Source organism: Colletotrichum chrysophilum (assembly GCF_026319265.1).
Source record: "Colletotrichum chrysophilum strain AFK26 chromosome Unknown scaffold_23, whole genome shotgun sequence".
Taxonomy (NCBI): Eukaryota; Fungi; Ascomycota; class Sordariomycetes; order Glomerellales; family Glomerellaceae; genus Colletotrichum; species Colletotrichum chrysophilum.
The window spans coordinates 243,623-266,476 of record NW_026517310.1 but is presented as its reverse complement, the minus strand read 5'-3'; the positions used below and the strand labels follow the sequence as shown (position 1 = coordinate 266,476).

Here is a 22,854-nt window from a genome sequence, read left to right as displayed (position 1 = left end):
TTTTGGGGTCGGTACTAGGTGGCCCGGGCGGGTTATCCCGTGGGCCGTGGAGGGCATGGAGAGAAGCGCGAGTCGCGATGTCTCGTCTGGGAGGACGCGTGGTGGCCTCTTTTGATATGGCGGATGGTTAAATGTCAAGGTGCAGCGGGATGAGGGTGTCGCAACAGCGGTGGTGGATTATCAAAGTGGTCGCCGAAGCGCACCGGACTGACCTGTGCAGTCAGCACGCATCACCAGCCCGGCGCAGCATTACAGAGCCTGCCGCAAGCCAAACTCTGCTGTTCACTTGCTGGGCTCATTGCGCACAGCGACGGGTTGGTCATCCGTCACGTGACGACATCATACGCGATCCGATCGCTGGGGATCCAAGGGGGGAGTGCGGTGGCCTGGTCGCCTCGCGCCGTCGTCGGCACTCAAAGTTCCTGTACCTGCAGTCGGCGACCGCGACACTCAACATGACCCCAGTGCACGTCTTTTCTGGGTCCGAAAAATAGATGAAAGTGGTGATTAGCAGTAAAAGAAGCCTCTCTGTAATTTTGGGATTGATGCGACAGTGCGGGTGGCAGCCGTTGCTTGCCCGCAGGTGGCCGTCCAAAGTCCTCTGTACCGCACCCAGCGGCCGGCTCGCCGTGTTCAGGCAAGGGAAAAGTTCCATCGCGTACACTTGGTACGAGCCTCTCCAAATCCTCAACCTCACCTCTTGGAACAACGCCAAAACCCCCCTATTACAATCCATCAGAACATCACAACCGCGACCCATCACGTCCTCAGATTCCGTCGGTCATCTCTATCGATGTCGCTCTTTTCACTGATGCGATCGTAACACCCCTTTGCCGCCCGGACTCGGTCCCTGACGAGCGCATTTTGTTGCGCATGGCGACACTCGGCCCGCTTGTCGCTATCATCAACAAGGGCTCAAGATGTCCCTCCCCAACGGCCAGCACGCATGGCAACCGCCCTCTCTCCATCACCAATCCTCCAGTCGCTTGTTCCATCAACTTGATGATGGTTCCCAGCGAACTGGAACCCCCGTCGACAACTCCATGGCTTTGATGCCTGAGGCACAACCTGATATTGAAGATGAGCGACGCCGCGCCTTGTTCAAGGATCTCTATCACAAGAGCGAGTCAAAGATCTCGCTGCTATTTGCTGATGACGGTTCATACAACTATCCCGCCATCGATGCCCTTCGCCGCCCCTCCGCCCCCTCCCCCTCCATCTTACCCCCTACCACCGACCATGCGCCGATCCAGGAGCCTCCATTAAAGAAGGCCAAGCGGGTCATCGATGAAGACGACTATGGCGATGACGACGACGAAGACGATGAAGACGCGACGGATGCCGACGCGCACAAGTCGAAGAACGGCACCGCGGCTGCCGGCGCCGGCTCCCTCCTCTCCCCCTCCAAGTCCGGCAGTTCGCCCGTGCACTCCGTGAGCTCACCCGGCAAGCAACTCGATAAACTCAAACAAGCCGACGGTTCCCAGGACCTCGCAAAGACGAGCGAGGATGCGCGCAAACAGTTACAAGAGGCGCGCAACGCGACCGAGGAGGCCGCCAGACGCAGCTTCCATACAGTATTCTATACCCTCGAAAACGACCGCACCGCCATGCTCGAGCAGCAGCAGCTGGAAGAATCAGAAAAGCAGTTGCAGGCAGAGATGGAAAACAACAATAACCATACCACTACCAACGGCGCCCAAGCCGAGAACCACGGCTCGCTCAGCAGCGCCAACCTCGGCGCGTCAAGTCTGACCCTCAAGCATCTGATTGCGAGGATAGACTTGAAACGCGACCAAGTTCGCGCATCAGACGCGGAACTGCGATCATTGATGAACGAAGTACGAAAGAACCGAAGTAAATGGGCGAGCGAAGAGAACGTCAACCAAGAAGAGTTGTACGAAGCCGTCGAGAAGGTCTTGACAGAATTGAAGGCACATACGGAATACTCGACGCCCTTTTTGCAAAGGGTGAACAAGAGGGATGCGCCTGATTACTACATACGTAAGTCTCTAGGCAGACGGATTTCACCAGGATTGGCTAATGACCCCCGCAGTGATCAAGCAACCGATGGACCTGGGAACCATGACCAAGAAGCTCAAGTCTCTCACGTACAAATCCAAGGCGGATTTCGTCACCGACCTTAACCTGATATGGGACAACTGCCTGAAATACAACCAAGATATGGGACACCCTCTCCGCCGCATGGCCAATGGAATGAGGAAGGAGGCAGAGAAGCTTATCCCCCTCATCCCAGACCTTGTTATTAGGCCACGAGCCGAGGTCGAGGCCGAAGAGCGACGGAAGCAGAATGGCGGCGAAGAAGACGGCGGTGATGACTCAGACGACGAGCCGATCATGTCATCTCGTGGGCGTACAGCAGGCACCAAGGGCGGCAAGTCCAGGAAACAGCCAGCCGACCAGAAAGAGGGCACACCGAGTGTCGATCAGAAGCCGCTGCTCCAACTCAACGGTCTGCTTGCCAAGGGACGGGAAGGCTCCGAGGCCGTCGACGGTAGCAATGGCTTCGGTACACCAATTGGCGGGTCAGCCACCCCTGGCGGCATCAACGGGCACTCCGGCATCGGAAGCAACGCCGACGCCATGGACATTGACGGACCGACCCTGAACGGCATGGCTTTAGGGCAGGCGCTCAACGAGGCAGCAGAACAGGCTTACGAGGACGACGAGTACAAGATCTGGAAGCAAGTTACAAAGAAGGATCGTGCGCTCATCGCCAAGGAGCGGTACCAGCTCTTCAAGGATAACAGGCTCAATGTCGACGCACCTGCACTCCTCCGAAACAAGGCAGGCATTCGCTGGTACTTGAGGAACCAGAAAGAGGCCGAGTCCTTGGGCGTCATCAGCCACTCTGCCGACTCTTCAGCCATCGCCGCCAAGGAAGCAGCAAAGCCTGCCGAGACTCTTGCGGAGGGCATGGAAGGCGAAGAGGAGAAGGTCGTTCCCGCGTACTACGAGCCTCTGACGGTCATCCCCGACATCCAGCCCAAGCTACAGTGGATCGAGGACGGCGAGGGTCACGTCATTAACCAGCACGAGGAATATCTTCGGCTGATCCCTGAAGGCCACTTTATTGCGCCGAAGAGCAAGTTGACCAGCAAGATCGACACCAACATTCGTCAAATCCAAGAGACGAGGAAACTATCGAGCAAGATCGGCGTGATTAAGCAGATGCAGATCCAGACTCAGGTTTGTCCGACGACGCAGCTAAGAGAACGAATCTAATTTTTCCAGGTTTACAACAACCAGTTTCCCAAGTCCAACTACGAGGCGTTTGTCGAGCAGGACGCCGAGCCCTCTTTCATCGCCGACGACGGGCCCGTCATTGCCCCGGAGACCTGCCACAATGCCCTGCAGCGGTCCGTGGCCAAGATCCTCTACCACACCGGTTTCGAAGAGCTCCAGCCTTCTGCCATCGACACTCTGACCAGCATCGCGTCCGACTATTTCGAGAAGCTCATCCACACGTTCAATGTCTATCGGGAAGCTGAGAAGAAGGAAGCAGTTCGTTCTGAACACGGACCTCGATTCCAGAACCGCTTCACTCCTGAGGAGGTCATTTTGCATACCCTGGACGAGAACGGCTGTGATTTGGTCAACCTGGAGTCTTATGCGAAGGACGATATCGACAGGCTGAGCACGAAGCTTGGCGGTATTCACGAGCGCATGAAGCTGCATCTGACCGAGCTGCTGCGTCCTGCCCTTACCCAAGAAGCTGGCCAGGACGGAGTCGGAGCCTTCAAGGACGGCAGCGAGCAGTTCGTTAGTGGCGACTTCGCAGAGGACCTTGGTGAAGATTTCTTCGGATTCAAGGCGCTCGGTCTGGATAAGGAGATGGGTCTTGATATGCTCTCGGTTCCTCTTCACTTGCTCCAGTCTCGCGTGCGCAACCAGTACCAGATGCAGACACAGACCACCGGCACCGAGGTCACAGACTTGTTCGACTCGCTGCCGCCTGTGGACCCCGTCACTACGGAGAACATCCACGGACAGATTGGCTTGATCAAGAACTTCTTCCTCGCCAAGTTGCATGCCAATAGCGACGCTCCCCTCGTCGAAGACGAGGAGCTGCCTGTCAAACAGAGGAGGCCTCGCCCGCGTCTTGGTGCATCCGGAAAGATTGTCTCTCCGCAGAAGCGACCTCCCAAAGAACAGATCGCCCTCGCCAAGAAGAAGAAGAAGATGGAGTTGGCGGCGCAGGCTCAGAAAGAGCAAGGTGCCGTCAACGCTTCTCCCGAGAAGGGCGGCAACACCACGCCGGCGAAGAAGGTCAAAAATGCCAACATCAATGGTACAGGCCCCAACCCGGCTGCAATCGCCCTTCCCCCTACCATGGAGCGGAACGAGAGCGTGCAGAGCCAGGGCAATGCCAGTCAGACCGACAAGGATGAGGGCATGGGCATGATGAGCCCCGAAAGCATTGAGAGGTGATATTGATCTTGTCCGCACTTCTCCGTATATATACCCCCCGCAAATACGACCTGGACGGTGTGATACTGTCTTGCCGCCTCTAGAACGTAACCCCACGGCTTCTACTTTACTACCTACCACCCCAGGCACATGGTCTCATCACTGTACTCCACGCCTGGGCCGTCTGTTATCATACATTTTCAATATACGTTTCCCCCTTTTTTCATCCCTCGGCGTTGGGTTCGGATCATCATTCGATCGTATGGGAAGGGAGACGTAATGCAGACCAAACTACATGGCATGCTATTGCTAAGAATATTGGGATACCCAAAAGCCAACGACTGGCCTTTTTTTCAGGGACTCTGTGCTGTCACAGAAGGCCAAAGAGTGGCCACATTTTTATCGGGCGGATCGTCATTTTTTGAGACGCGGCAAATTTGAATTACTGTTTCTTTCAGTCTCGTCCTTCATTCCGTGGCCCTAGCCGACAGTCCTTGCTTGGTGTGCCGCGGCGCGGAGAAACCATGCCATGGACCGGGGATGGTACACGTTTCCTACTACACTCTTGGCTATTATAGTGCACGACCTCAAAACACCCGCCCTCAGTATGAGTCCAGGGGAGGGAAAACTTTTTTTCGCGTAAGAAAGACATGGTTTTCGGATGGGGATTGACTGACGGATTGGAACGGCAACCCCGCTGGGTGGCATCGATATCGTGTTTCTTGGTTTGGTCTCGACGCGATTTTAAAATTCTGTTTCATGGCATGCGGAACGTGGACATGCCTTCTCTTTGTCTAAGGTTGACGTGATGTTAGGGGAGGTAAAGCTGATAGATGAGGGGGTGGCTTATTTGCGTGATGTTGGAGAGTCGCAGTAGTGAATTGACACGAGTTGAATGAAGTTGCCCGATTGCATGTCATGTGTTGTGTGTTACGTCAACGTCTAGTCGAAGATGAGGATGGTGTTTATCCAAGGCAAGGTCAAACATGCTCATCATCAGAAATGGCATGCACTACGAAGAGAGAGTAGTAGTCTTCTTCACAACCCTGAACAAGCCAGAGACAGCAATGAAAACAAGAAAAGGGTGCATCAACCTGGAGGCAGTGTAATACCAGGGACACACTAGAAAGTTCCAAAGATTAAAAAAGGTTGTAGAACCCCCTATACGAGGGACCTGTCGTGTAGTTGTAGACCCCCCTATGCGAGGGACCTGTCGTCAAGTTGTAGACTCCCCTGTGCGAGGGGCCGTCGAGCCGGGAGAGCCCGCCCCTCCGCCGTATCGGGCGGGACTTTCCTGTGAAGATGTCAGTAAGGACGAAGAAGAGGAGCGGGGCGAGGACGAGGACGAGTATGAGGATGAGAATGAGGAGAAGAATTGAGAAACTGCAGGGGGGCTAGCGGCTGGCCTTATATTGTTTCCCAGCGGGTGCCGCGATCAGTAACCGACCGCAGCGGTTCTTGAACGAGAGTCGTCAGAGAAAGGTAGGGTATGGCCAAAGAGGTTGAGAAGTAAGGACTCTCGAAGAACGCAACGCAACCGAGTTCTCACACACAAGCTAATTGTGTCAACGGTATATCCAGGGGTTCTCAAATTTCCTAAAGCTAAATTTAATGGACCAGTAGATCGCAGGCCCTGGCCAGGCACCATCCTTTGCAGCAAATGTATTGTGAACTCAAACGAACTGATGAGCGCCCCTCTAGTTCCATACAAAGAGTGTGTTTGCCAAGAAACTACCCATAGCAGCACCACCACTTTGCCTACTGAAGTATCCTATAAGTCTCATGCAGTCTTTGGAGGAGAAGCCTTCGGTGAGCATTAGATACTTGATGGCCATGCCGATGGGGAACGGGGCAGCGTGCATTCCAAAGGTTCCAGCTTCGGGTTGGAAGAAGACCTCGACGGCGTCGGCGATCAAGAGACAGTATGGCCGCGGGTTTGTCCGCTCTGACAGCTCCATCACCTCTATACCTGGCAAGTTTAAGGTGCTACTCAGCACTGCGCGAAGTGAGCTGTAGACTAAAATACAGACAGTCCAGAAGCATGTCATGACGTGGGCGACGGCGAGTTCGTCGGCAGTGGGGTTTTTGTATTTCCGCTCGTGTAAATCGTGGAGGATGTCGGTGGGCGGGCTGAGATTTTCGAGCCACCATACAATCTCCCGGTCCAGACGCTGGTATGTCTTCATGAAGTGCTGGCAATTGTAGTCGCTTGGGTTGCTTTTCAAAATGTCGACTTCCTCGAGTAAAGCTGGGACGTCGGTGAGAGTGTCTAGTATGACGTCCTTTGGGATCTTTGGGATTTTGGCCCACGGAACTGTCTTCCATGCCATGTCGCTAAGGAAGCTTCTCTTTCTACTCATGCACCCAGCTATGGCCTATTCAAGTCAACTTCCGCTTGCTGAATCTCACTGGATGTAAACTTACGAGGTGCATTCTCACTCCCGAGAAGATATGCTGTGCGTGGCCTTCAATAAACGACTTGGGGCCTCTTTGTTGGATAAGAGCTAGCTCACCCAAGATGTGGTTATGCCAGCTTCTCACCTGAGATCCGTCGGCCTGGACGCGCTCCTGCGTTCCGTACAGAAGCTTGCCACTGTTAGTATGGGATACGTCAAGAATACACAGGCAACTTCACCTCAAAGAGTCCAAGTCCCTGCGACGCAACCATGATGGCGTCAGACTTCCATCTTTTGGAATGTTGCAGGCTTACATTCACCTCACTCAAAGCCTGAACGTACGTCTGGAACCCCTTCGCAGTGGAATATGCCTGGCCATCCTTTTGTCCTAGAGTGCTCAAGGACATGGCAATCAAGCTTCGACGCAGCCCATCGTCATCGTGGTAAAGGTCCCTAGCCGAAGAGACCCAGCTGTAGACAGGGTAGTTGGCAGATATTTCGGCGGAAGGAGTTCCACATGGGGACCGGGCATCCCACAGAAGGCTGATGTACTTGTCCTCATACGCAGAGCGAGCCAGCGAATGTGGGAGCACTACATCGGTACAAGACGGCTTGAACGTTGTCCGTTCAGCCTTCCCTGGCCCTGTTACGTTGATGAAGACCTGTCGTCGGTCATATTCACATGTGATGTTAAGCCTTGAGCAGTTGCCGCAGATTGGCTGTTGGAGATCACACTTGGACAGGTCAGGTCTCCGGATTTGAAAAGGCAACACCGCGTGTTCACTTACACCCTTCTTCCGCTGCCGACATGTCCGACAACCCTTGGATCTTCCTGCAACGCCGACCATTGTGGAAGATTGTGCTGACTTGGCAACGTAGATGGAACCCTGGCCACACGTCGGGGCGCAAAATAACTACTTCCAGTCCAGAAATGTCGACGAAAGACGCAATCTGGCGGGAGGTATGCAGACCTTTATCTATCTACCCGCTCGAAGGAGCTCATTCTGCGCGCCAATCAAGAATAAGACTTATGTAGCCCTACGGCGTAGCTGACAAGATTCAGGGCAGATGCGGGGGAGACGACATGTCTGCTGGCAAGATGCGCCCGACTGAGACACAAGAACCAATCACGACTAACTCCCGATTGCCTCTAAGCCCAAAAAGGACCATTTTGCGCCGTCGGTATTCCTATGTCTCTGCTGTATGCAAGCCAAGTCTCATGTGTTGCATCGCTTGCGAATGTGCGAAATCAACATGATATTTCGAGGCTGCGGTTGAATGGTTTACAACAAGACATTTGTAAGGTGAGGCCTCGTGTATATAAATGATGGTGTTGCTCTGTTCTGGACTACCAGTTGTCTCCTGCCTCCTCCTTCTATCCATCAACTTGCCTCTTCCCTGAGCCTGCACATACACACAGCATCAAGAGTTGCCCTTTTATTGCAGCTACTCACAATGGCTGCAACAAACCAACCCAACAACTTCGCCGCCAAACTTGGCAGGATACACGAACTTCTGGGCTTCCGAAAGAGGTATCACTTCATCCTCTTCGTCAACTTTGCGGGCGCCCTCATGGGGTTCACCCTAGCCCGCCTGATGTATCTCAACTTTGACAAGGTCTTCTGCGGACCGGGCTTCAGCACAACTGAGCGCGCATTACCCGGCGAGTGTTATTACTACCGCAACTTCACCGTAGACCGGATCGGGATCATCATGCATCTCGCATGTATCTTGCCTGCATCGTTCCTCGTCTGTTGGCAGTTCGTCCCCGCCATCCGGCGCAGATGGATCATCTTTCACCGAATCAACGGCTATGTTATCCTGACATTGTCTGTCCCGGGCACCATTGGTGCACTTATGCTTGTAAGACATGCTGTTGGCGGTGGTTTAGAAGTTCAAGCCTCCGTTGGATTCCTCTGTCTCGGTTTCTTGGGTTCACTTTTCATCTCGATCATTCAAATCAAGAGATTGCAGATTGAACAGCATCGCGCTTGGATGCTTAGAGCTTGGTTTTATGTAAGTTACCGCCTCGCCATCGTTGAACCTTGCTGACCTAGCCTTGACAGGCCGGCGCCATCATCACATTGAGACCGATTCTTCTTCTTGCGGCGCTTGTCATCAGCAAGCAAGGAGGATATTACGTCTCTCTTCCTTGTGCAGTGATCGAACACATGCTGGGAGCCGCGAATGTGAATAACACCGCGGTCGCAACGTCTTTCCTCTTTGAGGGGTGTACCCCCTACACGTCGGGGGAAAATCCGAACCAGCAGGTGCCGATCGAGGCGAACTTCTTTGACAGGTCAACTCCTGCACCAGCCACGGCATCTCTACACGCCAGTTTCGGTATGGCTGGATGGTTGGCGGGCGCAATACATGCAATTGGAGTGGAAGTCTACGTGAGTTTCGTGAACGACCCTACCCAGGCAAATACTAAAATCGATAGCTGCGTCTCACTCCAAAGGAAGCAGAGAGACTTCGGCATGTGTCCTACCAACGACAGCTGGAAGCCGGCATGCGCAACCCTGGCAGTGCAGGTCTGACGGTAGACAGACTGGGAGTTGAAGATAAATGGGAACCAAAGGATTCCGGACGACGTGACGGAGACGGCGGGAATTCTCAGGACTCGGGCAACTCATGTCTTGAGACTGGAAGTACGGAGAAGCAACCTCAGGGCTATGCTGAACGATCTATAATGTAGCTTACTCACCATTTGTACCAATGTTGTTATCCGCGCGATGTAAAAGCAAGCCCTACGAACAAGGCACAACCTCTGGGCAAAACACCAAAACATCAAAAACATACAACACCGGGCATTCGCCGGTCGTCACCGACCCGACTACTACTCCAGCCCTCACTGGCTTATCTATGGGAGAGCGGACGGGATCCCGAGTTTTCCAATGGGTATGGTTGTATGTGGTGGTTAGATATCGTGAGATTGAAGATATGGCCATCAGGGTGTCAGAGTTTCCACAACGAACGAACTCAAACTGCTCAAAGACTCACGAAGAGTCATATGACTGCTTAGGAAAACTCGCAAGGTTTGAAAACAATCATGGAGACCGCCTTTTGTGGGGTCGCTTAAGACCCAGTTCACCCAGTTATTGATAGTGGGCTCAACCTTGGAGCCTCACCTCACCTCTATTTAGAGAACCTTGGGCTTTAGGGAAAGATCAGTCCTGAGGACTTGCTTTAGAGTTGATATGGTTGACCCTTTTTGCCCTTCCTTCCTTTTTGGCCATTTCAGCACAATGGAACTTTAATTTTTGGCACCTTCCTGCCCTTCTCTTCTCCTATTGCTCCCTTTTTAAGGAAGGCATCGCCGCTTCGGTCGGGCATTCTTTTCTCTTCCTTCCTGGCAACAGTTCCCCTACTATCAACGTTTAATGCAGTATTTCTTCACTGAACCAAAAAATGGCCATGCAAACTTCTCGCGCTCTTCCTCCTTCCCCTCCACTTCCTTCCCCTGCACTTCCCTCCCTCCCCTTCGCCCTCCCCTTCACCCTCCGCCCTGCCCTCCACCTTGCCCTCCCCGACACTTCCCTGTCGGCCAAAGACATGGCGAACCGTTTCTGAAAGTTACCCCTGCGCCATACATGCAAGTCCTTCCTGTCGGTCTTTCCAAAAATATGAGGTAGCTAACAGGCTGTTAGAATGTCTGAATTCAGACTGGCGGACGAGGCGGCGGAGGAGATTCTCGCGTTCCTGGGCCTCACCTACGAGATCGACTTGTGGAGCCATGAAGTCCCCACGTCTCTCATTCACCTCAGCGAGTGCGATCAGGACGTCTTGTCCGAGCTCTACGTTTCTTACTTGATGCCAACCGCTCGTTCAATCTGGTGGCAACCCAACTACTATGGCATCAAGGAAAGGCTGATGGTCGACCAGAAGGAAAAGCGCGCCACTACGAAAAAGAATGGCGTAGTTGAGAGAAAAGACGTCGTTACGAAAAGACTTCTAGGCAAGAAGTACCCTCTCTTGGAGAACAAGGCCTGGAGACAATGCCATGCCAAAGCGAGCAAGGTCCTTCGAATTTGGCGCAAAGATCTCTCGCGTCTCTTCCCCGAGCTTCGACCCGACGACTATGTGCCAGAAGACGAGCTTGCTGACGAGTCTGCTGACGAGCTTGCCGGCGAAGATGAAATCACAATTTCAATGAGTAACCGCGGTAGCAAGCGGAAGGCAGAGGCCGCCGCAGAACCCAAGCCGAAGAAGCTCAAGACAATCGCGGCTGCTCCTCCTAAAAGCCCCCACGAATCCAAACCAGTATGGCAGACTTCCACGCCCTCTCAACGTTGCGCCATCTCTTTTCTCATCACGCCCCCTCAGAGCGGTGGGAACAGCCCAGTCCTCGGCGATCTCGACGATTTCGACGACACCGACGACCAAGCCCCCCTCCCAATGGGCAGACGACGAGGCTGTCCGGTCCGCACTCTCGAAAGAACACCGCCTCCTATCTCCTGCCCTCCGCCCTCCGCTGCCTTACCTATTCGCGCTATGTTTTCCAAACCTGGAGCGGCACTCAAGCAGGAACCCGATACCAGCGAGGATGAAGATGAGGATATCTTACCAATGGGAAGACGACGAGGCCGACCGATTCGCACTCTTGAGAGAACCACGCCCGCCATCTCCTGCCCTCTGACCACCACCGATCTTCCCATACGCGCGATCTCGTCGAAGCCAGTGGAGGCACCCAAGAAACAGGATCCTACGAAGCCCGACGACGAAATCGAGTTCGTTAGCAAAGCCGTTTACGAGGCCGTCGTTGCAGGACGCCAAAAGACGGAGCGAAAGATCAAGAAACTGGGCAAGAAGATTAAGAGCCTGAGCAAGATGATTGAGAAGCTGAACGAGGACATCCAAGCTTGATCGGTCTGCGTTGCGAAAAGGGGAGGAATGGCATCAGAGCCGCAGGGTGTCGCTAAACTGAGCTTACACTTGGAATTGCATAGCAAGATGGATTGTGCATGAGCGGTTGGACAGCTGAAGACTCTTTGGCATTAGCTGGACGACTTGGAAGTGGCTTATGTTAAGGGTTTTATAAAACCCAGCCAGCCAGTGGTTTTGCAGTAAGGGATCCAAAATGGTCTATAAAGTACCAATTTTACAAGTAATCCTTACTTAATACTATTACTTCACTAGCATCATTTTCTTGAGCCCATCATTCGTGCCTGCTGTGCCCCCTTTATCTCAGGTGTCCTATGGATGGGATCCTCCTCACGAGTACTCAGAAGTGTTTGCAAAAGCAGAGGGTACTTATATCAAAGTCTTCTACAGGACCGCCTCAGTAGATCAACCAGCCAGACGGGACATACATTATCCACGATTACTCAATACCGAAAAACCTCTCAAGCTACTTCTCCTTACGCTCCCTCTTAAAAACCATACGAAGCAAACAAAAGGGTATTCAAATCTTTCTTCTCCTTTATTTCATCACTCGCCATTCAGTCCCATTACTGCCTGAATGAATCTTCAACTTTGCCGGCTGCTTTCACGAGACTCCAAAACGAGAATCACCTCCAAAATAGGAAATCACGCCAGACAGCTTCGGGAAAGGCCTCGCCGCCTCATGCCATGCACTCCCAATCCCCGGTCAACCCGAGGGACACTAGCCAATGACATCCGTGGCGATACGCTTCTCTGCCGCCCTTGCATTGCGGCGAGGCGGGGATGTGGTCTTGCATGTCTTAGCCTGCAGTGACCTATTCCGCATGTTAGTGCGGGGAGAAGGATGCTGCAGAGAAGTTCAGAAATCCGGGAAGAATAGGATTATCGAGAGAAGTTGGTAGCAGCTGCTCTGTAGTCTAGCAGAGGTTGAACAAGCATCTTTTGAGCCATTTCGCCTTCTTGGTCATAGAAGACCTCACCGCATCAGCTGAGAGCTTAGTCAAACCCCACGCCCCAGATTCTCCAGACTATCCTACGTTTACTCTCAATGCGTTGGGCTCAACCGTCCTACCTTCATTGTAACCCGCAGCCTGGTTCGTGTGATTCCTTATTTAAAAGGGCATTCTAAGGCTGCTGGCTTTGGTTATCAAGTAATCTCTCCAGTGGTTACACGAACAAATTGTAGTGGGTGAGGTCTTGGTCAGAATTCATCGCTGCATGTCTGCAACCTTTACGACGTCCCTTTGTCAAAACCTGCGCATCACGTACATTGTTCAAGACCATCAAGCACCTGCACACAAATCAAGAGAAGTATCACACATCGTAAGCCATTTAAAGTGTGGGCGCGTTCGCGCCATGCAATTGCATTTGTTGATCCTCTACGCATGATCCATACCCAGTAAAACGATTTAGTGGGATCCAGGTAGCAAAATGATGCCTCCTAGATTTTTCCCTTTTCTAACTTCAGGCCGTCCTCTGAAATTTAGCGGCCCTCCTTCTCGAGACCCTCCAGCTCCTTGAGCACAGAGGTCTTGGTGCCAATCTTCTTCATCTGGGTGTCCTCAAGCTTCTCGCCTCCAGCCAGTCTCATCTCGAGGTCCTCGATGGCACGCACCTTCTTCTGCAAGCTGCGAATCTTCTTCGCGTTGGGGTTCTGGCCGTCAGCGCCGGCGTCGTTGGCCGCCGCGGCCTGCTGTGCGTTGTTGGGCGCCTGGGGCGCGCCGTTCTGGCCACGGTGGGTGTTGCTCCTGTTACGAGGCGCACCCGGGTTGCGAGAGTGGCTGCGGTGACGGTGGTTGTTACCGCCGCCGCCGCCGCCACGGCGCTCGGGGCTGCGACCCTCGTGGCCGGATCTTCCAAAGTCGCGCGGGGGCGGGGCAAGGGAAGCTCCGCCGCCGTTCTGACCCTCGGGGTTGGCCTCGCCCTCCTTCTTCTTGTTGTTGCGCTTCTTCTTGTTCTTGAGCGCCGCCTTGGACAAATTCTCATCGCCTTCGGCGGTCTCAGCTCCCGGGATCTTGGGCGCCGCTCCGGGAACAGAAAACTCCGCGCCGGGCACACCGCGACGGGGGCGGCCAAATCCGTTAGGTCCAATGGGCGCCGAACCGTTGTTCATGCTGACGTGAGCGGCACCTCCCTCGTCCTCACGCTTGAAGTGGAGGGGGGTAGCGAGGCCACGGGCACCAGGGGGGCGGTAGGCTCCCGCAGGCTTGCTGGGCGTCTTGACAGAGCCGAGATACGTGGCCGCGGACGCGTGCGGGGCGGGGATGGGGTTCATGGGGTCGCCACCGGCCACCTTGTCAAGCGCCTGGGGTCTCCAGAGAACGTTGTACAACTCGACCATATCCTCGTTGTACATGAGGGCACCGCTGACGTGCCAGAGCTTGACGCCGTTGTCGACACGGAGACGGGGAGAGGTGGTGGCCGTCATGATGTAACGGCTGTCCGGGCTCCACGTGCACACGCTGGGGTTTCCGCCCTCGATGGTGTAGAGCTTGCGGAAATCCTTCTCGAGGTCGTAGATGTCAATCTGGCCAGCCAGATTACCGAAGCCAGCAACCAAAGCGAACCGACCAGTGGGCGAGAAGATGATGGTGTTGCGGGGCCCAAGGGGGAACGAGTGAGTCGCGACGGCTCGGTGGTTGAAGATGGTGGTCTTCGCGGGCATGTATCCGTAGACGACACCGAACTCCTTCGAGTTCGGGGACCAGGAAACGTCGTGGATGGGGCCCTCCTTGTCGAGGCTGACACGGGCGTCAAAGGAGCCGTTGACGCTGAGCAGGTACAGCGTGGTCTCGCCGTAGTAACTCTTGTTGGACTTGTCGACGTCGGTCTGGGCTAGCACGAGGATGCCGGTGCCCAGCTGGTTCCACTTCAGCTGGACCTTGTCGCCCTTGAAGAAGGTCTTCTGGGAGATGGGGGCGTTGAACTGGGGAACGTTGAAGACCTTGACGGCAGCAGGTTGTCCCTGGACAAAGTTAGCAATTGCATTGGCATGTTGACTTGGCGTGTAAACGTACCTTGCGCTCGGGAATGAAGACTGCAACGGCGTAGGAGCGGCCGGGCGCCAGAGCAAAGTCGGCAACGCCCTCGGCTCTCAGCTTGTTCCAGACGGTGCCGAGATCGTGGCTCTCGTAGAACTGGACTTCGTTGGTGACGAGACGGGCACAGTACTTCTCGTCGGCCGTGTACTGAAGGTTCCAGCCTCCTTGAGACTTCTGGACGTACTTGCCCAGGGGCAGCTTGTCGGCACCAGCAACACCCTCCTCGACGGTGCGCCAGACCTTCAGGTTCTTGGTCGCGTCTCCATTCTCGTCCTTGGCGGGTCGCTCCCAGGTGATGAGGAAGGTGCCGAGAGGAGAGAAGCCAAGCTCGTAGACGTTGAGGATGGGGAGGGCGAGGACCTGCTGGCCAGTGGAGGCGTCGACAACAGTGACAACTTCGGGGCTCGCCCAGGCAAAGTATCGGCCGCAGGGCGAGTATCCACAACACCGGAGGTTCCCTTCGGGCTTGACGAATCCAGAGAGCGGCTGGTAGGCCGGGGCAGCATCAAACAGGCCGATGCCCTTCTGGGTTCGGTAGGCAAACTGCAATGATGAGGACGCCATAACTAGTCAAAGTCACAGTGTGTATCTAGAGCAGATGTCTGTCGGAGTATTTGGACGTTCTTGGGTGGGATTTGATTCTTCTTCAATCGGGGGTGAGACCTGAGGTCGTCGTCGTCGATGTCGATGTCGATGTCGTCGGGATGGGCGGACAAAGGCAGATGGAGCTTGGTGAAAGTTGCTTGTAGGTCGAACAGGGGACACGGAATATCAATGGATGTTCCGGCTATGCTCGTGTGCAAGGAAGCTTGTTGTGATGGAATCGTCGGCGAGCGAACGAAACGAGACGGGCGATGTTTTCTGATCTAACGTCGGGATTTGATAGACAAAGCTGGCGTCGAAAAAGTCTTGAAGGCTTGTCGACGAGATGGCGTGTGACTGAGCAGCGAATGAGCTGACGGAGCAATCTTGATTCGTCCGGGGATGATCGAGATGTGCAGAGACACACGGGCGATGGGCGAGGAGGCAGACGACGGGGATTCGACGACTGGACAGCTAGGCTGGGCGATGACCGATTGACGGATTGAGCGACGAGAACCCAACGAAGAAAAATGGGAAGAACGCGAGGGGAGGAGAAGGGGAATGGGGAGAGAAGCACCCTGAGGGGGGATTGGCGTGCAACGGTGCGTGTTGTTGTGTGGGCTGGAGAAGGGAAAGGGAAAAAGAGAAGGGTAGGAAAGGCGAAGTGGGATTTTGTGAATATTTTTTTTCTACTTCCGTCGCCTTCGCGGGTTCGCCATGGGCACTGGCACTGGCTGGATTGGATTGCTGGCTGCTTGCTGGCACACCCCGGTCGCCTCACCTCTGTGTTTTTTTCTTTCTTTTTTTGCCCGAGCACTTGCCAGGTACCTTGTCACTGGGGATTCAGTGGAAAGTACCTACCGGCCCGTTGCTTGAGGTGCTGCTGGCCGTGGTTGGCTTGGGGGTGTGAGATGGTCTGTTGTCTGCCAATGCAAGTACCACTGTCCAAGATGCTTGAGGGCAATCTGGCCCCATTGCACACGCTCATAACTCGGTACATGTGTAGCTGACTGGTCACTGGACGGTCCAAACAGAGAGTTATTTATACGATAATCATATTTAGCTCCTCCCAAGACGTCGTATGGAGGGCGGTTTGCTGACGTGGTGTCAGGTGTCCTTCAGCTCTGCTGAAAGGTACATGTTAGAGTCAATGCCAGTGCTGAAAGCCACAGCACCGTCCGCCGGCCGCATCCACTGAGGGTGGTGACTGGACCACCATTTCAGCCCAAAGGTGACCTCCCTAAGTGAGGTGGCCCACAACTCCCGGGCCCGGCCTTGTTCCATGGGATTTCCAGCGCGCAAGGCGTGGCCCTAGTCTCGGCTGCTCCCTCCAGGCGCCGCGAGAGCTTCTGGGCCAATCACATGTTCCCACCCGCTTACGGCGCCGGCATTCAAAGACCTCTGGTCCTCTGGAGGAGGGAAGGGTCCAGTGCTTTTTAGTGGGATGGCTGCTTAGACCCAATCGTTGCCTCGTCCCGCCTGGATTCTGTACGTGTCTTATTCATCGCTTCTTCACCAAGTCCATTGGCTTGCTGTGTTTCGTCTCCTCGTTGATATTGTCATCTTTTTAAAACAGGTGACGGCTCTCGGTCTAGCTGGCCAACAACCACAGCATGGCCTTCCCACGATTCTCCCAAAACCTCACCACCGGCACCGGAACCCGTTGCCGTAATTGCAAGGCTAAGGTTGCTGCAACGCGGGCACGGCACTGACACCTCCTCGAATCAGCCACAGCCTCCGTCCGCGACAGGGACAGGACCTCTGCCGTCGCCGCATGAACCGCGTGGATTCGGCCCTTGCGCTGCGTCTCCGCATGACAAGGACGGAAATTAAGGCGCGCCTTCTGTGCTTCACACAGGGTTTCCTTCCACTGATTCCAGCACAACAGATACCAGATTGGCGAATGTGAGGCGGACCATTAGCATTGACTGCATCTGCTTGGTGTCAGCTCATCAATGACGGCGGCCGTATTTTGTCCAGGGTGACTTAGGGTGACTTACTCTAAAGTTTCATTGAACCTCACGGATTGCAGGGGTCGTATCGGTGTCTATGGCTGATACGTCTTGGACCATGGCGATGAATGCTTCAGCGTGAGCTCGGCATGCCATTGTCCGAAATTCTTGAAAGTAAATACCAAGATCCGCCTCGTCACCTACTCGGGCACTCCCGCCCAACATCCGGCAACGGCCTCAACATCGGCAGCGGACCCAGCCAGCCCTCATCACCGCCCTCCGGACCCCTTGACGGGCCCGGCGAATCAAAGTTGTGCGTCGGTCGCCGTGAGAGCACCGCAAGCTCAATGTCGTAGTCCTCTCGCCGCGGCTCGCTTCTCTCTGTCTCCGGGCTCATGTTCGGCGTCCAGTTCGGCGTAGAGGCCAGCCTGTCCCTGCTCGTGGCGTTGGTGCTCCGCACCCACGTCCTGTTCCGCGTGCTCCCGCCCGTGAACCTTGAGCAGCAAGACGAAAACGTGTCAATGTACTTTTTCGAAGTGTTCCTCCACCACGACGACGTCGACCGCGGTGTGTTGGGCGATATCCTACGGAGGGACCGTTGCTCGAGGAGGTAGTTGATGGAGGGAAAGCACGCGCATATCAGCCCGATGGCGAGCTCTCCGGTGCTGCTGGTTGTCAGCAATGCGTCCCATTGTGTGGACGGGCCCAACTTACACGGTCCAGTCGAGCGGGACAAAGTCGACGGTTGGATCTGTCGTGTCTTCGAACTTGAGCACGAGGTACATCCGATAGGCGGTGATGCCTACCGCGACGCCGCCAGCTCCCAACAGTCCTACGATTTTGACCTTTTTCAGCAGAGAAACACGCAGGGTCCACGTCAGGATCACGGGGATCAGCAGGATGGCGAGATCGGATACGATGCCCAGCGTGGTGTCGTATATGAACAGCTTTGTCTGGTTGATGCACTTGAAATTCCGTGTTGTCGGATCCCAGAAGGCGTTGATGGGGATGCAGACCAGTGTCTTAGCGACTTGGGCCGGGAAGTAGCAAATGAGGAAGAAGATCAGCAGAGCGTGCAGTGTCCGAGCGACGAACAGGTCGACGGAGAAGACTCGCACAACCAAGAGCAGGATGGCCACCTTGGTGAAGAAGGCGGCCGGGGTGTACAGGAGGGAGCTGATGTAGAGCCACTGGTGAAGTCAGCACTGGCGCTGTTCCCTCTGCAAGTCGCCTTACCTTTTGCAGCTCTAGGAAGTTGGCCTCGGTGATCTCCCAAATGTGATATCCTTCTCCGTGCCGAAGCTCTGTCTTGGTCAGCCACATAAAGGTGTCGCGGGGTAGCTGCCTCACTTACTGAAGAACACGGTACCGTTGAGCAACACAGTAAAGAACTATCGAGTCAGTGCTATGCGTATGCAGCGGTGAATCGTTCCAAGCTCACCCATCCAAGCAGACAGCTCCCTGCGACTCTGTTAGCCAACATCAAGCAGCCTCGGCCGGCACACCTACAGTCCTCCAGTCTAAACCTTCCATGGGCTGACAGCTTCACATACACCCGTATCGCAAAGAACACGACGACAACGACCTGGATGATGGCCATGTAGACGGTATGCAGCGTGTGAAAGATGTCTCGCGGGTTCGCAAAGTCGGGCGTCTCCCCGGGAGGCGGCGGCGCCGCTCCGATCGGACCACTGGAGGAACTGCTCATCACTGGGCTCAGTCCGGTTCCATGACGGGACGTCTTCTTCTCCTCTTCCGCGGGGATGATCGTGTATCACATCAACGGTCGAGTCCTCAAGCAATGGCATCCATCGAAACAAAATGTGGCGACGCGGGTTAAAAGAAGGACGACGATCGGTTGCTCCCGATGTCAAGATTGCGGGGCCCGGTGGGATTAAAAGAAAGGGTGTTGAAACTACAGCCGAGAGAAGACAATCGTGTACTAGATCAGGCGGGGGATGGGGGAAGGGGTCTTTGACATGATATCTCGGCATGAGGTTTCGCAAGTAGCAGCCATGCCGCGAAGGGGGTGAGCAGCAGTTTGGGCACGACACGAGTAAGACGACGACCTCGACTTGCGATTCGGCGAAGTGCAGACCATCACCCCGACGTCCTGAATCTGTGCTGCCCCCCCTTCGAAATCCAGACCGTCGCACTAGCCCCGCCCTCTCTTTGTGTTTGTCCAGATCCTGGCACTACGTCTGAAGCTCAGAAACGGCTGGACCAAGGGGTTGTTGGGAAATCCACCCGAGCCGTGATTGGCTCCGACGGCAACGGCTGTAGTTTAGACACGAAAGCATCGTCTCATGCTGCAAGATCCGTGAGTGGTCCCACCGAGTCAAAGTTGAGAGGTTCTGGAACAAACACAAACTTTATCTACGGACGGACCTTGTCTGGCGTCAGGAGCATCCCAGACTTTTCTTGCGAAAGCCCTGGTGGTTGCGAGCCACTCGAGACTGGCTGACAGGTGTATCAAAGTTCAGTCACGCAAGAAGAGAAGACGAGGTCCCGGGTCATCCGCTCCAAAGCATCCGGGGAACGGAACACCGATGGCCTTGCGCAGGGTCTTGGGAAACAGCCTCGCCTGGCCGAATCAGGCCAAGCGTGCCCGTTCTCCCATACGGGCGTTTGTCCCTCCCCCGTGAGTTTTTGCCTTGTTGAGAGTCAGAAAGCCCTGCCTTGGGCCCAAAGGGACGGTTCGATGGAGACGATGTCGACAGGTTACGACGAAGGTTCCAGCGGCGCGCGTTTGAATCGTCGAGGCTGAGACGGCCCTGCACGACATTAGGCTCGTCGTTAGTGAGCTGTAAAGCTGGTCAAGCGTAACCTTTTACTGGATCAGCTGCCCGATACCGGCAAGGCGTTACAATCGTACTCTGGTCTTGTAATCGTGGTTTTGTCGCCTTACATTTCTGCCGTCTCAAGTCCTTGGAAACCCAAGCCGACCTATCTTTTCCCTTCGTGGACACGTTTGGGTTAAATACTCGCCAAGTTCCGGGAGAGTTCTTCTGATGTTGCTGGACGTCATAACAAGGTACAATATGGGTAAATTCACATTGGTCGGACGGCTCCTCTATAGACCTAAATTGCCCCAGTGGTAGCACCTAAGCATCGAACCAACAGACACTCCAGATTTGCATATCGACGCCTCCCTGTAACCATAGCACATGCTTATCGAGAAATGTGGAGACGCAGCACGTGTCACAAGAAAGGATGCCATGACAAAGGCGTCAGGCGTTGGGTGTTCCCGAGACCGAGCTGGGTTGGGCCGTATAAAAGAGTCAGGATACTTGACTCCCTGCTTGGACATGCGGATCGGAGAGCCCAGACCGGTTTGTCCCGCGAAGCTGAGCCCGCCCTCCGCATGATGCTGCAAGTGACGCTACCCCGGATTGAGCACGTTGTCGCCATGTGAGCCCGCTGAGCGCAATATGCGGAACGAGTCTCGCACTTGACGATGCCGTTCTCGCAGACGTTGCCTCAATCGTGAATGGCGCATGTTGCAGAAGCGGAATATTGCTGTAGCTCCGGATCTCCTCTGCGTCGGCCGACGTTGAAGTAAGAAACCGAACACGCTGCATCCTCCACAGGTTCATTTCATAAAGAACGGTATCCACCCTTTCGAACGTCACACATGCAAAGTTTCTGCCGTCACCGAGTCAGCGAAGCCTCGCGAATCATGTTCTCATGATGGTATCTTTGCCGGCCCGGTTGCCCAAGGGCGCTTTTCTTGCAAGCTTCAATCATCGGCCTGACCACTGCTCCTTCCAACCGCCCTTCTCAAACAGCCAGAGTGCCTCCGTAGCATAAGCACGACTTCCCCTGTGCCCACCCTCCACAATGGCCGCCTCGGCAAGACTCTCCAGTATCCTGCCCTCTTGAACGCTGCTCCATATACCTCTGGCTAGTTGGTCTTCTTCTCCGGTGCCCCATTCGCCCTTGCCGAGTCTGTAGAGAATACGACCCAGAGTCTGGAAGGCGATGCAGCGCTGAGCTGGAACGGCACTGCGAGCATAGATGGACAGCTCCTCGATAGTGTATCCCGCTGCCTCTGGTGCCAGCCCGTGGTGGTGTAGCCCTTTGGATACGGGAATCGATCTGCTCAAACGGGGCGGGATCAGACCACCGCGGAAGTCGAAGCGAAGGTTCGCAATCGGGAGTGATGACTGCCCTGGATAGTATGGCGACTCGCGGTCGGCCGGGCTGTCGGCGGTTGGGATCGGAGCCATCCAGGCAAGCTTGCTCGGATCGGCAGGTAGATTGGGAAAGAACTTCTCATGAAGTGTCTGGAGGAAGTCGGGATGGGATGGGTCCAAGTCGGGCAAAGCGGGCGCCGCCGGGAAGTGCGTCTTGTCGGGTTGATCGTTCATGGGGAAGAGGTCCGCGGGAGGCGCGGCCGGCGCCTTGTTCTCATCTACAGACACCGACTTTTCTTTTGCTTCCGTCGGGGCAGCCTGAGGCGCCGGCTTGGGCTTCGGTGGCGCGGAGGTGTCTTCGACTTTAATCTCAGGCGCGGGCGCGGACGGCTTTTCGGCCTTGGTCTCGTTCGCGACTGGCGGATCGAAGGGGTTCGGGCCGTGTTGCTCATCGATATTTGCCCGGCCCAGAAGTCGCTGAATGAGGGACGGGTCCAGCGAGCTTAACAGCTCCCGCCTCTCTCTCGCAATCTCCTCTGGTGTCATGTCGTCCAGCTTCTGTTGGTTCTCGCGGTCGATTCGCCGTCGCTCGGCCGTCTCGAACTCGGGTTTGGAAGAGCTGCCATCTTCTGTCTTTTTCGCCTCACTCGCGTTCGCTGCCAGCGCGCTCGTAGCAGCTTGAGCACCCGAGACGTCCTTGCCCTGCCGCTGCTGCTTGAACGCGGACACTCGCGTGCGCTTCTTGTGTGCTGGGAAGCCGGTCGGGGTGGCGTCAAAGTCGTCGAAAACGACGGGCTTCGTGGGTTTCGTGGCCTTCTCGACAATATCGCCTACCAAAAGCGTGCCGTCCATGGCTGCGTTTGACCTGTGTACCGGCGGTGGTGGAATTTGAGGTTACGGTGGTTCAGAGACAAAGATCGCGAGGTGGGGGGTTTCTTTTTTCCTCGGAGTGACGTACCGTTTGTTTTATTGGATTACCTCACCTTGGGCCCCTGCTCGAAGCTGCCCTGTCCGGAAGAGCCCGTGCGGCACCCGAACTGAAGCTCATTTTCAGATGGGAGTACAACGCACAGGGCCCTGGGGGCGGAAATTTGCGTTGAAAACCCCCGCAGCTCTTTATCTGTCTCACTTGGCTCAAAAATTCGCACTCTAGGTGCATGCACTGAATGCCGACAAAAGGTTCGAATACACAACGGCGGGGCTGCGGCTTAGCGTCAGGAGGCTCGTCCCAAGTGCAATACCGAAAAAGCGCCGTTTTAGAGTTGTGGCTGACAGGCGGGACTGAGCCACACCAGGTTTTGCATTAGCGTCGATCGTCCCCCGTCGAAATTCCAGAAAAAACTTTGGATGGGGGGTCGAGGCGGCGGTTGTGCCGGGGCCGCCTAGTGTTTCCACTTGATTGGCACCGGGCGCTGGCTACAGTACCACCATG

General features: G+C 55.1%; 7 protein-coding genes across 7 annotated transcripts; 3 read left to right on the top strand and 4 right to left on the bottom strand.

Annotated features, from left to right (window-relative positions):
* Nucleotides 1–920: 920 nt before the first annotated feature.
* On the top strand, nucleotides 921–4,452 carry COL26b_003994 (uncharacterized protein; the record flags this gene model as incomplete). The annotated part of the gene is made up of 3 exons (XM_053176879.1): nucleotides 921–2,004; nucleotides 2,057–3,210; nucleotides 3,256–4,452. 3 exons carry the CDS (start codon nucleotides 921–923, stop codon nucleotides 4,450–4,452), a joined length of 3,435 nt encoding a protein of 1,144 aa, XP_053039201.1.
* Nucleotides 4,453–6,128: 1,676 nt separating this feature from the next.
* On the bottom strand, nucleotides 6,129–6,761 carry COL26b_003993 (uncharacterized protein; the record flags this gene model as incomplete). Its single annotated transcript, XM_053176878.1, has 2 exons — nucleotides 6,129–6,392; nucleotides 6,462–6,761. 2 exons carry the CDS (start codon nucleotides 6,759–6,761, stop codon nucleotides 6,129–6,131), a joined length of 564 nt encoding a protein of 187 aa, XP_053039200.1.
* Nucleotides 6,762–8,282: 1,521 nt separating this feature from the next.
* Nucleotides 8,283–8,718, top strand: COL26b_003992 (uncharacterized protein; the record flags this gene model as incomplete). Its single annotated transcript, XM_053176877.1, has 2 exons — nucleotides 8,283–8,496; nucleotides 8,696–8,718. 2 exons carry the CDS (start codon nucleotides 8,283–8,285, stop codon nucleotides 8,716–8,718), a joined length of 237 nt encoding a protein of 78 aa, XP_053039199.1.
* Nucleotides 8,719–10,478: 1,760 nt separating this feature from the next.
* Nucleotides 10,479–11,693, top strand: COL26b_003991 (uncharacterized protein; the record flags this gene model as incomplete). The annotated part of the gene is made up of 1 exon (XM_053176876.1): nucleotides 10,479–11,693. One exon carries the CDS (start codon nucleotides 10,479–10,481, stop codon nucleotides 11,691–11,693), a length of 1,215 nt encoding a protein of 404 aa, XP_053039198.1.
* A 1,501-nt stretch (nucleotides 11,694–13,194) lies between these two features.
* Nucleotides 13,195–15,316, bottom strand: COL26b_003990 (uncharacterized protein; the record flags this gene model as incomplete). The annotated part of the gene is made up of 2 exons (XM_053176875.1): nucleotides 13,195–14,676; nucleotides 14,729–15,316. The coding sequence occupies 2 exons, from the start codon at nucleotides 15,314–15,316 to the stop codon at nucleotides 13,195–13,197; spliced, it is 2,070 nt and encodes a 689-aa protein (XP_053039197.1).
* A 2,680-nt stretch (nucleotides 15,317–17,996) lies between these two features.
* COL26b_003989 (uncharacterized protein) lies at nucleotides 17,997–18,994 on the bottom strand (the record flags this gene model as incomplete). The annotated part of the gene is made up of 5 exons (XM_053176874.1): nucleotides 17,997–18,476; nucleotides 18,523–18,590; nucleotides 18,641–18,677; nucleotides 18,728–18,755; nucleotides 18,840–18,994. The coding sequence occupies 5 exons, from the start codon at nucleotides 18,992–18,994 to the stop codon at nucleotides 17,997–17,999; spliced, it is 768 nt and encodes a 255-aa protein (XP_053039196.1).
* A 2,035-nt stretch (nucleotides 18,995–21,029) lies between these two features.
* Nucleotides 21,030–22,274, bottom strand: COL26b_003988 (uncharacterized protein; the record flags this gene model as incomplete). The annotated part of the gene is made up of 1 exon (XM_053176873.1): nucleotides 21,030–22,274. The coding sequence occupies one exon, from the start codon at nucleotides 22,272–22,274 to the stop codon at nucleotides 21,030–21,032; it is 1,245 nt and encodes a 414-aa protein (XP_053039195.1).
* Nucleotides 22,275–22,854: the final 580 nt, after the last annotated feature.